Source organism: Bos mutus, chromosome 14, assembly GCF_027580195.1.
Source record: "Bos mutus isolate GX-2022 chromosome 14, NWIPB_WYAK_1.1, whole genome shotgun sequence".
Classification (NCBI taxonomy): domain Eukaryota; kingdom Metazoa; phylum Chordata; class Mammalia; order Artiodactyla; family Bovidae; genus Bos; species Bos mutus.
Window position 1 is genome coordinate 56,165,653 of NC_091630.1, and position 18,326 is coordinate 56,183,978.

At 40.8% G+C, this 18,326-nt stretch overlaps 1 protein-coding gene across 3 annotated transcripts in view; it reads left to right on the top strand.

Moving 5' to 3' along the window:
• Positions 1–18,326, top strand: part of CA8 (carbonic anhydrase 8) — an 84,911-nt gene that overhangs the window by 60,641 nt on the left and 5,944 nt on the right. Inside the window, exon 8 of one of the 3 annotated variants that reach the window (XM_005889172.3) lies at positions 2,828–3,007. In XM_005889172.3, the coding sequence (XP_005889234.1) occupies positions 2,828–2,962 (135 nt within the window). In that variant the 3' untranslated portion in view covers positions 2,963–3,007. Of the gene's footprint in view, positions 1–2,827; positions 6,093–18,326 lie in introns of those variants that run through there. The other 2 variants (XM_070382366.1, XM_070382365.1) reach the window with 2 other exon arrangements.

The following is an 18,326-nucleotide window of genomic DNA, read 5'->3' on the forward strand; positions in this document are numbered from 1 at the left end:
GGGGCTTGAAAGATTTAGCTTCAGTTCAGAATACGTAAATACAAAGTTAACTCAGCTTTGCAATAAGCTTCAGAGTCAATAAGAAATGGAGTATTTCTTGAAATACCTCGAGGCAGTCAAGTTTTGAGTCCACAGTGCTCAGTGGTGACCCTGTCCTGGGTTTATAGGTTCTGATTGCAGCTCTTACATATGATCACACACACAGGGAATGGGAGGAAAGAGAACCTTCTGTTTCTCAGTCAACTGGTTTATTATTTCTAGTCTCCTTTCTTGCGTACAACATTGTAGCTAAATAATCATCTCCAAATGCAGAAGCTTGGACTTCAGAAGTCATGTGGTTATTGATGAACATTCTCTGTGTGCTTGGAGCTGTGCTGAGTGTTCTCATGAATGATCTTATTTACCTCATATCACCCCGGAACACTGTTATCACCTTCATCTCTGTTATTCACAGGTGGAGACTGAGCTTGAAAAGGAAGAGCAGTTGGGTTGTTTGGGTCTTGGGTAGCAGAGACTGGACAAGAACCAGCCTTTGGATGCAGTCTGTCCTTGAGCTTCATCTTCTTTTTGAAAAATCATAGGCTCCTCTGACTAAGAAGTTTCCCTTTCACTCCATCTCAGGGAAATCTAAGAAAAATGCACCTCACAAATAATTATAAGGGATTCTCATGAAGACTTGGCTCTAGACATTTTTCAGGTGCAACAAGCAATATGAGTACTGCCATATTCCCTCCTGTAAACCCATGAGAAGGTCTAGTGAGAAACCATTATATAGATTAAAAATCTCATGGCTTATATGACTGGCACTTTTTTATATAAAAACAGCATGTGGATGTTATTTTAAAAAAACAGGACAATCCTAATAGGATCAGGGTTAACCCATTTAGGGAAATCAAACAGTGTTTGAAGAGATAGGAAAATAGAACTTTAGAAGGCAAATTTCTTTCCTTTTTATAATTCTATTTATTTATTCATGGCTGTGTTGGGTCTCCATTGCTGTGCAGGCTTTTCTCTAGTTGCAGCAAGCAGGGGCTGCTCTTCATTGCGGTGCAAGGGCTTCTCATTGTGGTGGCTTCTCTCGCTGTGTAGCACAGGCTCTGGGGTGCGCTGGCTTCAGCAGTTGCAGTTTCCGAGCCTTGGCGCGTAGGCTTGGTAGTTGTGGCACATGGGATTAGTTGCTCTGTGGCATGTGGGATCTTCCCGGGCCAGGGATAGAACCCGTGTCTCCTGCATTGGCAGGCAGTCTTTACTGCTGAGCCACCAGGGAAACTAGAAGTCAAATTTCTGACTTGGGTTCTGATCTAGCAAGCCATTTAATTTTTCCCAGCTCTGATTTCCAATTCATATGTGAGTGGATTGAATTAGAATCTTGTGAGATTTGACTCTTCTGGAGTCAGAGAACCTCTTAGGAGAATGCACCAGTGAAATTTTATAGGAGTCCCATGGGTCCTCTAAAGTCTGTGGATTTCTAGGTTTTTATTGGAACCCTGAATTAGTAACTATCATGTGGGTTTCCCCCTCATGATTGGATTAAGTCTGTGTCAGTGTTTTGTGAACCTTTGTGGGTAGAAGCCTCTGAGTCACAGACAGTGATGCTTTGGTCGATTGGTGCTATTCACGTCACATTTGCTCAATGTCCTGGGTTATATGCTGGCTCTAGGGTCTACTGATGACTAGAATTTCTGAAGAGGTGGCTGTGGGACTGGGAAGAGGGCACGTGGCCTTGGAATTGTCAGACCCAGATTATCTGGAATCTTCCTTAACCTGTCTGACCTCAGTTTCTCCTTTTGTGTAAAGAATGAAGAATGTCTCATGTGATTTTATGTGGCATTTAAAGGAAATAACAGATGATTTGACAAAGGTAAATCAACTGCTAGATGGCAGTGAGCTTGGCAAAAGCTCCTCACGTGTTTGCTGGTTGCTCAAACACTTCCAGTGGGTGGTGTCTGGCAGACTATGAGTTCTCAGGAGGTACAACTTGGCCAGTGAGGGAGACTGCCGTGAGCTGATGGGAATGGTCTCTTGGGACTGTGGTAACCAATAGTGCGTAACTGGAAACCACGGGATCTGGGGAGGCTGCCTGAGAAGGGAGATAAACTTGAAAATCACTGTTGTCACAGGAAGAAGATGGGCTTAAACTTTTGAAAAATCAGAGGCATTCTTTGCTCTTTGGAGGGCTCAACAAGCAGCAAAGGGAGTTTTTTGATGAAAAAGCCTCCATCTAATATATTTAACATATAATCAGTTAGCATATAGTAACACCATGATTCAGTATAGAGATATACTTGAGAAGCATTTCAGAACATTTCTTCATTTGTTCACTTTTTCTTATTATGTTACGGCAGACATGGAAGTTTTTTTTTTTTTAGGTATTACAGATTATCTCCTTTTTATTTTTATCTTTTTTATTTTTGGCCACAACAGGCAGCATGTCGGGATCTTAGTTCCCCTACCAGAGATAGAACCGGTGACCCCTGCATTGGAAGTATCGAATTCTAACCACTGGACTGCTAGAAATATCCCCATAAGAGCTATTTGAGAGAGATGTATATCCTTTTTGCATGAACAGATCCAGCAGGTTTTGACAGTTGTTTGGGTTTATCTGGAGGCCTTCCTATCTCTGCTTCTGTTGTCTTCTTTCCTCTTGTAGAGGTTGTGTCTAATGTCTTAGCTCTGGAAGAATGAACTCAGTTTTTCTCTTTTTCGAAGCTTAATTTTCTCTTTTTAAATGCTTGTAATTTATGCATATTTTAAGTTATCGATGAGATTCCCATCTTGCTTATGGCCGGTTGACAATTAATCTGTTCTGTTCTGCTTTTATTTTCAGATTGAAGAATTTCGAAGGCTGAGGACACACGTGAAGGGGGCAGAGCTCGTGGAGGGCTGTGACGGGATTTTGGGAGACAATTTTAGACCCACGCAGCCGCTCAGTGACAGAGTCATTAGAGCTGCGTTTCAGTAGCCAGAGAAAACAGGAGCTGAGAGTACGTGTGGGTACTTCATCTGGGTACGTGTGGATTAAATGAGGAAAACAGGCACACCGTTGAGCCTGCACGTGAAAGCAGCTCTCATGATGAACCTGTTAATTTTGCAATGTGAATGCACTTCATTGAAATTTAGGACACATTCTCAAGCCCCATTCATTACAAGTCAGGTGGTTTGTAAAAATTTCACACCCTTTAGGGAAAAATCTACATTCCTTATGTTTTTCCAGCAGTGCAGCCTTTCATTCTATTGATAGGTTTTGCTTTAATATCAGCTTTCATAAGGGAAGGCACTTGAGGCAGGGTAATGATGATACGCAAGTACTTCTTCTTTGGTACTTTGCTGTGTTGTCGTAGCTTGAAACTGCAGCTGTTATCTCCTGATGAATGGGGAGCATGAAGGAAGGGGCTGGGAGTTGTTGAGCCTCAAAGCTGGCCACTTGTCCAGTGCAGATTGGTCATCTTGCTTATTGGGGTAGGTAGTGAGGGTAGATCAGGCCAGAGTGATAATACTTACCCTGTGTAAGTGATTTTATTCGATAGATCAAGAAGCACTTGGTGATTATATAAATGCAGCATGTTTCTTTACTGATGGAATATTCTAATAATCTATACATTTTAATATATTGGATTCAATGTATGTGTTACTTACCCTTAAGGAGCTAACAAAATAAACATCACAAACAAGGAAAATATAAAATATATATAAATGCCTGTGTACTGGGTTACTTCTTCACTTTGTAGATTGACCAGGATCACATACCTAGGTCAGTGTGTTGCTATGAAACCGCTGCTTCCCGTGAGAGCAAAGTGCCTATTGGAACAGTTTCCGAGGAGTCAGCACAGAGCTCTGACTGTTTAGTGGTCTGTTGGGAGTGTGTCTTCTCACCCTATGTCAGTGTTCCAGTGGATGGGGGAGTCACAGAGGAACTGAAATCTCTGGCCTCCAGGAGCTCACAGTCTGGGACTTCCTTGGTGGTCCAGTGGTTAAGACTTACCTTCCTGGAAGAGTGTGTGGATTCGATCCTGGTCAGGGAGCTAAAATCCCACATTCCTCATGGCCAAAATAACAAAGTGTAAAACAGAGGCAATATTGTAACAAATTCAGTAAAGACTTCAGAAATGGTCCACATCAAAAAATATTTTAAAAAACAGAGCTTAAGCCTGAGATGGTGAGCAGGACAATGTAAAAACATTTCAAAAGTACAGTTACAAATTGTAATAAATTCTGTGAATGAGAAGAACAAAAAAGTGGAGTGGAGGAGATTTTGGCTAGAGGGAATATCTTTGCAAAGATCCTCGAGGGTCCCCTCTCTGTGGAGATGGTAAGACTTTGGTGCGCTGAGATACCTGAAAGAAGCCCCCTGAGTCTGCGGTGTGGAAATGAAAGGGAAAGTCAGGCGGGGCCCTGTCTTCAAGGGCTTTGTCAGCTGAGTTAGATGTCTTTATCTCATTGTCAATGTGTTGACGTCTAAGGGTTCTCAAGGGAGTGGCCTGACCCCTGTATATTCTCAGTAGATCACAGTGGCTGGAGAATGAATGGACTGGATTACTCTGGGCCAGGCTGGGGGAGTAGAAAGGTATTTTAGAAGTCCATTGGGTAACCAAGGTGCAAGGCATGGAAGCTTGGGTACCAGACTAGGAACAGTGCAGATGGAGAGAGGTTTATGTTTGTGAAAGAGTCTTGAAAGTGATATCTAGGGGTAAGTTGCATGTGAGTGAGAGGAGATGGAATTATCAATGATAACAGCTGGGGTTTGGGGCTTTAGAAACCGTAGGCAGAGTGACAACAGGGAAGCTGGATAGGTTCTGTCTGAGATGGAGAGATAGAGAGGACTGAGAGTGGCTTGTCAATCACAACAGTGGGTGGACCCGCCACGAAGGAAGCTGGAATTTCAAAAGTGGAGATCAGAAAAGAGGTCTGAACAGAATGTGGGAGTTGTGGGCATAGATTATGTGTGTCTGCATGTGTGTGTACAAATAATGTTCTAATAATACATGGGGATGACCTCACGTGTTCATAAAACCTTATGTGTTGCTTTATGATAAGTTAACCAAAGCACCAGGAAGTTAGGTCATTTGCCCAAAGTTGCTGAGCAGTGGAAGTGGAAGTTGGACTCGGGCAGCCTGACTGACAGAGCCCTCTGTCATAAGCAGTAAGGGTCAGAGATCAGGGAGCATCTCCACACTCGGGCCCTCAGGACAGCAGGAGGATGAGGGATGTAGGTTGCACAGGGCAGAAGTGGAGTTTGAAGGGAGGAGGCGGCGATACCTTGTAATGAATCAGCTTCCCCCTAGCTATCTGTTTTACTCATGGTAGTGTACATGTGGGGCTTCCCTGGCCGCTCAGCAGTAAAGAAGCTACCTGTAGCAAGGGACCGGGGTTCAGTCTCTGGATCGGGAAGATCCTCTGGAGCAAGGCACTCCTCCAGTATTCTCATACATATAGTGTTCAGTATGGAGTGGAGTGTACCCACTCCAGTATTCTTTCCTGGAGAATGCCATGGACAGAGAAGCCTCGTGGGCTGCAGCCCATGGGGTCACACAGAGTCGACACAACTGAAGTGACTCAGCAGCAGCAGCAGCAGCAGCAGCATCGGTGGCGTATATGTGTCAGTGCTGCTCTCTCACTTCATCCCACCGCCTCCTTTCCCCTTGCTGTGTCCACACCTTCATTCTCTAAGTCTGCGTCTCTATTCCTGACCTGCAAATAGATTAAGCTGTACCATTTTTCTAGATTCCATATATATGCATTAATGTATTTGTTTTTCTCCTTCTGACTGCACTCTGTATGACCATCTCTTGGTCTGTCCGTATCTCTACAGGTGACCCAGTTTCGTTCCAAATGAAGGCTTTTTTTTTTTTTAAACGAGAAATACTGGAACTTTCTATATGAGGGGTGGGGAATGAGCCAGTAGGTAGGCAGGGCTGAAGATGCTGTTTCTCGAGAGGCTAATCCTAGCAGTAAAGTCTGTGAAAAGTTGCCAGGGGATGGAATTCTAAGCACAAGTGGAGGTTGACTTTTGTTAAGGGAATAGACACGTTCCATGCATTCAGAGGAAGGAAGGAGGTGGTGGTTTATAGACAGCATTTTGTGACTTGCTTTACCGTTTAAGGGGGATTGGGGAAGAGCTGGGAGTCGGGGAGGGAAGCTGAAGAAGCTGGGAGCAGAGGGTGGGGGGAGGGGTGCAGGCAGGACTCATTGGAGGGCAGGCAGAGAGGCACAGTGAGGCTGGTGAGCATGAGTTTGTGAATTTATCCAGTGCAGGTTTGGTATACTCTTCTGTGAATATCAGTAACCATAAATGACATTTTTTATGAAATGAGATGATTGGCTTGAGTTTTTGATCCTTATCTTGCCCTCCATGCAAATTGCCTCTCTAAATATCTAAATAATCATCCCTATGTTATCTCTGTCTTACACACACACACACCCTTAAATGTTTATGAGGAGATTGCATCTATTTCAGATACATATGCTTCGTATTCATTGTATGATAAGAAGACAATGTGTAATTCTCAAAGTTTTCAATTAATTACAGTATAGATATTTTAAGAGAGAGGATGGATTGCTATCCTTGTCTTGGTGGCTGAGATTCCTGAAAGGGGGTCATTTTTCCCCAGATTCTTAAGAATGGTGAGAAATTCTCTCAAAGATGAGTTCACTTCTGACTGTATCCTTTCATGAATACATTTTTGATCCTTTTATCTTGAAATGTGTAATACAAATCTAGTCATACTTCTACATAAAAATTATATTGGGAAATCAGACTTATGGATGTGTGCTTTTTATTTGATATTTAATAATGCCCTAAGGCAGGTAATTCAAATTTTATTAAAGTGAAATGATTTGACAGTCAGACTTTGAATTTAATGCATGAATGTTTCATTTAAGCTCTTAGAACTGAGAAGGAAAAAAACTTTTTTTCTGATAGCTTTCTAAAAAAATGTTCAAAATAATTCAGATTTATTTTAGCTATGCTTTACTAAAATAACTTTAGTTTGGGGATTTAAAATGACATTCATTTTTACATGACGTGTCTAGACATCTGGAGGGTTTTGATAACCGAGACTTATTATTCCCATGAATTACCTGGGACTTTTTATATTACCATTTAAGAAGTATGAACTATGGTTTTGTACTTGTTTGAAGAGTTCACATGTAACTCATCCAGATCCAAGGCTAGTTCACATTTCTGGGAGCCAGTTTACCCATCGAACTTATGGGTGTAGGAGAACCAAACCGTAGGCACAACAAATCAGAAATAAGACCAAGCTTTCTGACCAGTTTCTTTGCTGCCCTTGGCATAATAATGTGACTTCAAAGACCCAGAAAGGGACTCTGCCCAAATATGTGGGTAAATTTGACACAGGGATCTTTCAGAAATACTTTTTTCTTCTTCCGTTTTTTCGTTTTCTAATCTATTGGGAGCACACTTACCATTTCCCCTTTTAAGGGAGGGAAAGGAGATGATCTAGAATTTTTTGACATTGGTTTTTACAGAAAACAATTATGATTAGCTATAGTTACTGCAAACATGTGTGCAGTTTAACAATATTTGAGTCACAGGGGATTCAGGCAAATATATGAACAGTCAGGATAGCTTTCTAAAAACGGACTCATATTTAATGAAACAAACAGGCAAGTAATTATTTCATTGGAAGGTTAGTATTATAGTGTTTGATGCTACCTGTGACATTTATTACATCTAAGAAGACGATGTTATAAATTGCAAAAGCACACATGGGGAAGAGTTGAGTACAGTCTGAACATGACTTCAGGTTCTGTCATAATATTGATATTAACCTTCAAATGAAATAATTACTTGCCTGTTTGTTTCATTAAATATTAGCCAATTATTAGAAAGCTATTCTGTTTAAAAATGTGCCTATTTCCCCTGTGACTCAGTTTAATTGTTAAGCAGAACACATGTTTACAGTAACTATAGTTAGTTATAATTATTTTCTGTAAAAACCAATGCCACAGAATTCTAATTAAGGGGAAACTATAAGTGTGCTCCAAATATATTAGAAAAAAAGAAAAAGGTAAGAAGAGAAAAGATAAGTAAGTATCTCTGAATGATTCTTGTGTCAAACTTACCCTCATATTTGGGCAGAGACCTTTTCTGGGTCTTCGAAGTCACATTCAGACTATACTGAATTCTTCCTCATGTATACTTTTGCAGTTAATAACGTTGTCTTCTTAAGTTTAATAAATACTATAGCTAGCATCAATTTCTTATCAGTTTTCTTTTATAACCTGACAAAGTTGGAGGTTAGAAAAGGCCAAGCCATTATGGAAAAGGAGGGGCTGTGTGGGGAGGGATAATGTCAACTCTGAATGACCAAGTAGGCAAAAGCTATTATCCTTCCAGGATAAATGGAAATCTCAGAGCCATATTTTTAGTCAATAGAACTTGGACTTGACTCACTCTAATAATTTAATATGATATACAGCATTAGGGTGAGAAATGAGAGCTCAATGGATATAGCTGTTTTCTATTTACTATATCATATAGAATTGTCCAAAAATGAATGAATTTCCTAAAGGACTTCAAAATGATTTCAAGAAAAGGCCTATTAAAATACCAAGGGTACTCAGCCCATCTATTATGTGTTTATTGTATGATATAAAAGTTGTTATTAACCCAAGAATGAAAAATATCAAAACTGTATAGACATTTCTTCAAGATGACCAAAGAAGGAAAATAATCCTTACTTCCATATCTGTCTCTTTTTTTGTGTGTATTGAAATGTTAATAATTTATTGAGGGTAAGATTGCTGAAATGATTTATCCCTCCCCCTTCACTTGAATTTAAACAAAATTGTATTTGGGAGGAAGAAAAGAAAACATTTTGCAGTCATGGGTCAGCTTTTATGTTGAACATTAATATGTTAGGATACCCTAAGTAGAGTAGATTTTGTTATTTTAAACTTCATATATTTTCCATAAGAAAGACACCAAGACCAGGTTCATCTCACCTAAACATGTTGTACTGTGTCTCTTTCCTCATGGATGCTCATTATTGGTATTTCCTCAAAGCAATTTTTAAATTTTGTTTTTCCAGTTTGGAGCTTATTAAGAAAAGATTATTCACAAAGAAGCATTCATTTCATTTTCCACTGTCAGTTCTTTCCAGCTCTTATTTTCCATGATGAAGTTCATAGATACTTTGTTGTTATTCAGTTGCTCAGTCATGTCTGACTCTTTGCAACCCCATGGACTGCAGCACGCCAGGCTTCCCTGTCCCTCGCCGTCTCCTGGAACTTGCTCAAATTCATGTCCATTGAATTGGTGATGCCATCCAAACATCTCGTCTTTTGTCGTCCCCTCTGTCAAAACTTAGGAAAGCATGTTTGTCATAACCCAGGAACTATGAAAACCCAGCACATAGAGAGACCTTGCCAGAGGGCACTTGCTGTTGGAGTCGTCATGGTTCAGCCTAGTGGGCCTCCTCTCTTTGTAGGTGAATCACCTACACCCTCAGCCTCTGTTACCCCGAATGCAGATAACCCTCATTTATATGCCTGCACCAGGGCTCCCTGTTAAGCTCTGGAATTGGATGCCCAGCTGTTTGCATGACTTTTCTTCTGCATGTGCCAAAGACCTATATACTGAGTTTCAGACTCAGTATATAAAAGATTGAATTTATGATCTTCCTTTTTTTTAAAAAAAATTCTTTTGTTTCTATTCAAATCCACTTGGTTACTTTTGTGTGTTTTTCAAAAAATATTGATTTTTATTTATTTATTTGACTGCGCCAGGGATTAGTTGCAGCACATGGGATCTCTTTTAGTTGTAGCATATGGGATCTAGTCCCCTGGCCAGGGATGCAACCCAGGCCCCCTGCATTGGGAGCATGGAGTCTTAGTCACTGGCCCACCAGAGAAGTGCCATGATCACGATTTGCAGACTAGCCTTTCTTCCAGTTTCCTCATGGTCCATCCATATTGCTGCAAATGACATTATTTCATTCTTTTTATGGCCGAGTAATATTCCATTGTGTATATGTAATACATCTTCTTTTCCATTCCTCTGTTGATGGACATTTAGAATGCTTCCACATCCTGGCTATTGTAAATAATGTGGCAGTGAAAACTGGGGTGGATGCATCTTTTTAAATTATATATGTATGTATCTTTTTGAACTATCTCTCAGTGTATGCCCAAGAGTGGGATTGCTGGGTCATATGGTAACTCATATGGAAAGCTCAGCAGCGGCCACAGGACTGGAAAAGGTCAGTTTTCATTCCAGTCCCAAAGGCAATGCCAAAGAATGTTCAAACTACCGCACAATTGCACTCATCTCACAGGCTAGTAAAGTGATGCTTAAAATTCTCCAGGCCAGGCTTCAGCAATATGTGAACCGTGAATTTCCAGATGTTCAAGCTGGATTTAGAAAAGGCAGAGGAACCAGAGATCAAATTGCCAACATCTGCTGGATCATGGAAAAAGCAAGAGAGTTCCAGAAAAACATCTATTTCTGCTTTATTGACTATGCCAAAGCCTTTGACTGTGTGGATCACAATAAACTGTGGAAAATTCTTCAAGAGATGGGAATACCAGACCACCTGACCTGCCTCTTAAGAAACCTGTATGCAGGTCAGGAAGCAACAGTTAGAACTGGACATGAAACAACAGACTGGTTCCAAATAGGAAAAGGAGTTCGTCAAGGCTGTATATTGTCACTCTGCTTATTTAACTTATATGCAGAGTACATCATGAGAAACACTGGGCTGGAGAAAGCACAAGCTGGAATCAAGATTGCCGGGAGAAATATCAATAACCTCATATATGCAGATGACACCACCCTTATGGCAGAAAGTGAAGAACTAGAGAGCCTCTGGATGAAAGTGAAAGTGGAGAGTGAAAAAGTTGGCTTAAAGGTCAGCATTCAGATAACAAAGATCATGGCATGTGGTCTCATCACTTCATGGGAAATAGATGGGGAAACAGTGGAAACAGTGGCTGACTTTATTTTTTGGGCTCCAAAATCACTGCAGATGGTGATTGCAGCCATGAAATTAAAAGACACTTGCTCCTTGGAAGGAAAGTTATGACCAACCTAGATAGCATATTCAAAAGCAGAGACATTACTTTGCCAACAAAGGTCTGTCTAGTCAAGGCTATGTTTTTTCCAGCGGTCATGTATGGATGTGAGAGTTGGACTATAAAGAAAGCTGAGTGCCGAAGAATTGATGCTTTTGAACTGTGGTGTTGGAGAAGAGTCTTGAGAGTTCCTTGGACTGCAAGGAGATCCAACCAGTCCATCCTAAAGGAGATCAGTCTTTAGTATTCGTTGGAAGGACTGATGTTGAAGCTGAAACTCCAATATTTTGGCCACCTGATGCAAAGAGCTGACTCATTTGAAAAGACTGTGATGCTGGGAAAGATCGAAGGCAGGAGGAGAAGGGAATGACAGAGGATGAGACGGTTGGATGGCATCACTGACTCGATGGACATGGGTTTGGGTAGACTCCCAGAGTTGGTGATGGACAGGGAGGCCTGGCGTGCTGTGGTTCATGGTGTCACAAAAAGTTGGACACGACTGAGCGACCGAACTGAACTGAACTGAACTGATGATAACTCTATTTTTAGTCTTTTAAGGAACCTTTGTATACATTCTCCATAGTGGCTGTACCAATTTACATTCCCACAAACAGTGCAGGAGGGTACCTTTTTCTTCACACTCCTCCCTTATTTACTGCTTGTAGTCTTTTTATGATGGCCATTCTGATCATTCTGATCCTTCAGTTTTAATTAAACAAACATGCCAGTTAAAACTAGTTTTGGTAGCATACAATGCTAAAATAGTCTAGACAATGCCCAATATCTTATACAGAATCTGAAATATTTGTTGGATAATATGGAGGTTTCTCCTATCAAGAGATTTGACACTATGTAATATCATTCTCAGGCTTCCCTGGTAGCTCAGCTGATAAAGAAACCGTCTGCATTGCAGGAGACCCTGGTTCAATCCCTGGGTGGGGAAGATCCCCTGGAGAAGGGATAGGCTACCCACTCCAGTATTAATGGGCTTCCCTGGCAGCTCAGATGGTTAAGAATCCACCTGCAATGTGGGAGACCTGGGTTTGATCCCTGGGTTGGGAAGATCTCCTGGAGGAGGGCATGGCAACTTACTCTAGTATTCTTGCCCAGAGAATCCCCATGGACAGAGGATCCTGATGGGCTACAGTCCATGAGGTCCAAAGAGTCGGACACGACTGAGCGATTAAGCACAGCAATACCATTCTCAGAATAAATTAATTGTTAAACTAATAAAACCATGTTGGTTTTGGATGAGTCTATTTTCTATCATGTCTGTATAGTCAAAGCTGTGATTTTTCCAGTATTCATTTACAGATGTGAGAGCTGGACCATAAAGCAAGCTGAGTGCTGAACAATTGATGATTTTGAACTGTGGCTCTGGAGAAGACTCTTGAGAGTCCCTTGGATTGCAAGGCGACCAAACCAGTCAATACTAAAGGAAATCAACCCTGAATATTTATTGGAAGAACTGATGCTGAAGCTGAAGCTCCAGTACTTTGGTCACCTAATGCAAAGAGCCAACTCTTCGGAAAAGACGCTGATGCTGGGAAAGATTGAAGGCAGGAGGACAAGGGAATGACAGAATATGAGATGCTTGGATGGCATCACAGACTCAATGGACATGAGTTTGAATAAACTCTGGGAGATGGTGACAGGGAAGTCTGTGGGGTCGCAAACAGACACGGCTTATCGACTGAAAAAAAACAAATTTTCTATTACATTGCTTCTTTAAATGCCTGCACAATTTCTGAATTCTTATACTTTTAGTGGTTAGAAACTCATAAGTTTTGAGGGCTTGTCTGTAGAATATATTTTCAAAGACATCTTAGAAGCATGGAGTTGAATTGGATCTCAGAAAGTTATTTAATCTAGTCTTCTGCCTGAAGAGGCCTTCAGCTAAATTATTACAGATGGTTGATTTCCATATCTAGGAACAAGCAAACAAACCTTCATTGTATGAGATAACTACTTCAGAGGTTTTTTATTTTAACTCCTGCATAATGCAAAAGGAAAAATAAAAACAAAAAACCTCAAGAAATAGTCTCCTGGTAAAGTATGAACTGAATTGGAGCACCATTTTGATAGTAATATTTTTTATGGTTTACCATAAATGAATATTTTTGATGAATGTATTCCAAGATTTATGTTTTTCTTGTGTTAGCAGCATGTGAGATTTCCAGTAACCTATATGGTACAGAGAAACTCATGTAATTTTTCACAAACACGAATGAATGTTGATTCTAATTTTAGTCAGGGTACAACCAATGGTTCTCTAATGGTATCTTTTATTTCAATAATAATTATATTTAGTGGGTCCCAGCAATAAAATCACTGTAATGAGGAATAAAAGATTGTAAATATGAATAACAGTGTTATTAATCATCTAAATTAGTCATTTATGGCACATTTCTGGACCTGAAATATTTCCATAGGAAATAATGCTAAAATCCACATTTACTTATAATTAGACATAATACAAACCTTCTCCTTAAAATAGTTGCTCAAATCCCAATTCAGCTTAATTTCATTGACTTTGATTTCTGGACTGAAAGCATTAAACTTGAACCTAGTGAAAAATGTGTAATATGTGCATTCGATTAAGAAGTAATTAGATACTCAATCACCCTTACAACACACTTGGGATTAGGGAAGAAGGAAGAAAAATGTGACTCACTGTTGTGTATAAAACAGTTTTGTTAATGAGTTGAGTGCTAATTGAGATTGAGAAAGTGTCAAAAAAGCATAAGGTAGATTGGCTTGGGAAGAACTTTAAAAGCTAAGTTTAGTGGTTTATGATACTTTGGTGCAGAAGAGTTGGATATGACTTAGCAGTTAAACAATAATAACATGTATGCAATATACAAAGCAACCTGATGTGTTCTTGAGTTTTGGTTAAAGTTTAAAAATGCGTTTATTATTTTATTTTGACTGTGCTGGGTCTTTGTTGCAGTTTACAGGCTTCTTGCGGCAGCTTCTCTTGTTGCGGAGCACGGTCTCTAGGTGTATGGGTGTCAGTACTTGCGGCTCCCAGTCTCTGGAGCACAAGCTTAGTACTTGTGGCACACAGGCTGAGTCGCTCGGCAGCACATGGGATCTTCCTGGACCAGGGATGGAACCCATGTCCCCTGCACTGGCAGGCAGATTTTTTACCATGAACCACCAGAGAAACCCTACACCTTCATTCTAAGTAACACATTCTAGTGAGCGATGACAGGAAAGAATGAACGCTGTTTTGTGTTTCAGACCCTGGGCTATATTTTATCTCATTTAATCCTCACATTGATCTCGTGAGTCATGTTCTTTCATTTCCATTTTAGAAATAAAGACCCTAAGTCAGAGGGGTTGAGTAACTTGCTCAGGTCACAGACAGTACACTGCAGACCCAAGGTTCACACCCAGGTAGGTTTCACTGCAAACCCTGAGCTCTTTTCACTGCACATTTCAAATAACAAAGGGCAGATAATCCTTGCATATCTTTGCCTCCTTATCTCTCTTTTAAAAAAATTTATTAATTTATTTATTGGCTGCACCACAAAGCATGTGGGATCTTAGCTTCTTGACCAGGGGGGATTGAACCTGTGCTTTATACATTAGAAGGTAGAGTCTTGACCACTGGACCACCAGGGAAGTCCTTCCTTATCTCTTTAGATAGGTTCCTAGGATTGAGATTTCTAGGGAAAAAGGACATCCAAGCTTTCATTTTTGGTATCACATTGCTAATATCCCCAGTTGGTGCTCAGTCACTCAGTCGTGTCTGACTCTTTGTGACCCCATGGACTGTAGGCAGCCAGGCTCCTCTGTCCATGGGATTTCCCAGGCAAGATACTGGAGTGGGTTGCCATTCTCTTCTCCAGGGAATCTTCCCAACCCAAGGACTGAACCCACGTCTCTTGTGTCTCCTGAATTGGCAAGTGGATTCTTTACCAATAGTGCCACCTGGGAAGCCCCAGTATCCCCTAAGTGTTAGCCTAATTTATGCTTGCATCATGGGTTCAAGGTGTTTTTGCCCTTTTAAAAATCAGTCACTTTATACTTTTCACCCCTTTCTCATCTCCTTTTTTACTCCTCACTGTCTTGAAATGTGTTCATCTCCATTACCTATTGAAATTTCTGTGGCAAGAGTCACTCTTTGATTTTCTTTCTGTTCTTTGTCCCTGTGTCTCCAAATAGAATACATGTTCGCGGCAGAAAATTCAAATAACACACAAAAGAATGAAGCAACAAGCGTCTCTCAAACCCTCCTCTCAGTGACGAGCACTGGGTTGAAAGTGGAGGCCCCCGGTGGCACAGCGGTGGATGGATGGCTTGGGTTCCATTCTGACTCCACCACCAGTTAGCTGTGTGACCTTGACAAAGTTACTGATGTCTCTGAGTCTAATTCTTTCTTTTAAAAAAATTCTTTAATATTTTTTATTGTAGTATAAAGACTCTGCTTTTGGAGATTTTTTACTGAATTATCTTACTTAAAGAGGGACACGGCAGTGGGTTATCAATTGGCTGAACCAAACTCCTTGGAACAAAGGTCAGCCAAGCAACTCTGCAACTTCTAAGAAGGACATGCGTGCACATGTGCTTTTTTATTTTTGAGAGCTTTTCAGGAAGTTCTTCAATGGTAATTTGATTTGCGCTCATTCCCTAGGGTGTCTTCATAGAAGATAATTTAAGGTTCAGAAATAGTCACATGAAAGATAGCATCTGTTATAATTATATTGAAATAGCTGATGACTTAGAAGACTTCTCAAGATTATGGCCTTACTTCAAGGTCTCATTATGAACAGTGATCATTGGGTAATAGAAAATTTCCTTTTATAGTTAAACTTTCTTATTATTTATATATAGATAAATGAGTATTTGGAAGAAGTCCTAAGGAGGGAGAAAGTCAGCCTGATTACCTTTGTATATTCCAAATGTCATTTCTTTAGATAATTATACCAGATAAATTAAAAAAAATTTTTTTTTACAATATTGTGTTGGTTTCTGCCATACAACAACGTGAATGAGCCATAATTATATATATATCCCCCTCCAGTTGAGCCTCCCTCTCCTTCCCCCATCCCAGCTCTCTAGGTGATCACAGAGCACAGAGCTGAGCTCCCTGTGTTTCATAGCAACTTCTCACCAGCTATCCGCTTTACACATGATAGCGTATATATGTTGATGCTATTTCTCCATTTGTCCCACTTTCTCCCTTCCCCACTGTGTCCACAAGTCCATTCTGTACATCTGTGTCACCTTTCCTTCCCTGCAAGTAAATTTATATTCTGATTACCAAATGATAGAATTATTAGAGAAAGTTTAGAAAATATACATGGAGAAGGCGATGGCACCCAACTCCAGTACTCTTGCCTGGAAAATCCCATGGACGGAGGAGCCTGGTAGGCTGTACTCCAAGGGGTCGTGAAGAGTCGGACACGACTGAGTGACTTCACTTTCACTTTTCACTTTCATGCATTGGAGAAGGAAATGGCAACCCACTCCAGTGTTCTTGCCTGGAGAATCCCAGGGACGGGGGAGCCTGTTGGGCTGCCATCTATGGGGTCGCACAGAGTCGGACACGACTGAAGCGACTTAGCAGCAGCAGCAGCAGAAAATATACAAATGCATAAAAAGGAGCTTATGTATCAAATCATGCTAATCCATTAAATAGAAAGGCTTTTAGTTTTGTTTCCACCATGAAGTGTGTTAAAATAACAGGAAAGAGTTTTTTTTTTTTTTAAGTGTCAAAACTTACAAGAATAGAGAAAGCAAAAGAAGAGACGGCAGGAATGGTATTTTGGAAGCAGGTGGTTGTGCGGGAATGGATTTATCACACACAAGGAACAAGGCTGTTTACATGACAGTATCTCTCAAAGTCCCAGGAATTGGTGGCAACGGATGTGTCTAGAAGTTGAAGGAGGCTCAAATCATCCGGACTTGTTAGTAGTTGTTGGAGAAGCAGTTACATCTCTAGGAGCCCTTCTAATCTGTGGTGAATCCCCGTAAGTCCTTATGCTGTGATGAAGGGAGAGTTCCTCTCTTAGAGCACTGAGGCTCGATTGAGGGTTGGGAAACCTTTCTGAAGACTGGGGGATTAAGTAACATCTTTATTGTGCACCTCCTCCCCTACTCATCCGTCAGTACCCTGGCAGGAAGACGTCTACTCAAACAGCAGATGTGCTTGACCAAAGTAATCCAAGAAAACAGATGTGGAATCCAGGAAACAGGAGATCCCCAGAATGATGGTGAAGTGAGGTGGCCAGCGTGGAGGGTGTGAGTCTGGATATTAGCAGGCGAGAAGGTTCTAGAAGAGCTTCCTCCAGAAATACAGAGTTGATAGACTGCATGATATGTCTTAACTTCTTGAGAGGAGAGTCAGACAATTGTAGGCAATTTGGGATTGAGTACTTAGGTGAGGAAAGCTTGAGATAACGATTCATTCCAGAGAAAACAAAAAGTTGTGCAAGAAAGGAAAATGAATGATGTATTAATACTGGTAGTTCAGCTCTGAATAATATTTTCGTGTTTGCTAAGTTACTTCAGTGGTGTCTGACTCTTTGCGACCCTGTGGACTGTAGCCTGCCAGGCTTCTCTGTAAACTGGAGTGGGTTTGAATTCCCTCCTCCAGAGAATTTTCCCAATCCAGGGATCAAACCTGCGTCTTTTATGTCTCCTGCATTCTCAGGTGGGTTCTTTACCATAACACCACCTGGGAAGCCGGATAATATTTACATCATCACAATAAAAGAAATTGAATATTGATCCAACCAAAATTGCTCTATACTGTATTGGGAGGTTGAAGGGAAGGGTTTACAGTGTGTGATGTGTGTGTGTGATGTGTGTGTGTGTGTGTGTGTGTCTAGAGGGGTGGTGGCTGACAGAAGGAAAAGAGGATCTGTCTATCTGTCTTTTGTCTAACTGATGTTTTGGACCATGGTAGCTTAATTTTTTTGCTTCCCTCATGGCTCAGATGGTAAAGAATCTACCTGCAATGCAGGAAACCCAGGTTTGATCTCTTGAGTTGGGAATATCCCTTGGAGGAGGGAACGGCAACCCACTCCATTATTCTTGCCTGGAGAATCCCCATGGACAGAGGAGCCTGGTGGGCTGCAGTCCATGGAATTGCAAAGAATTGGACACAACTGAGTGATTAAGCACAGCGCACACAGCTTAATTTTTAGAATAATTGGATATATTCTTAAAATGAAATTGAATTACTTTCATAAACTTGGAATCTCCACCTCTAGAACACCCTTTCCCAAATGTGTTCTGCAGAGCAGTGTTCCCTCGAGGTGTTTGTTAAATCAAGAGGTGAC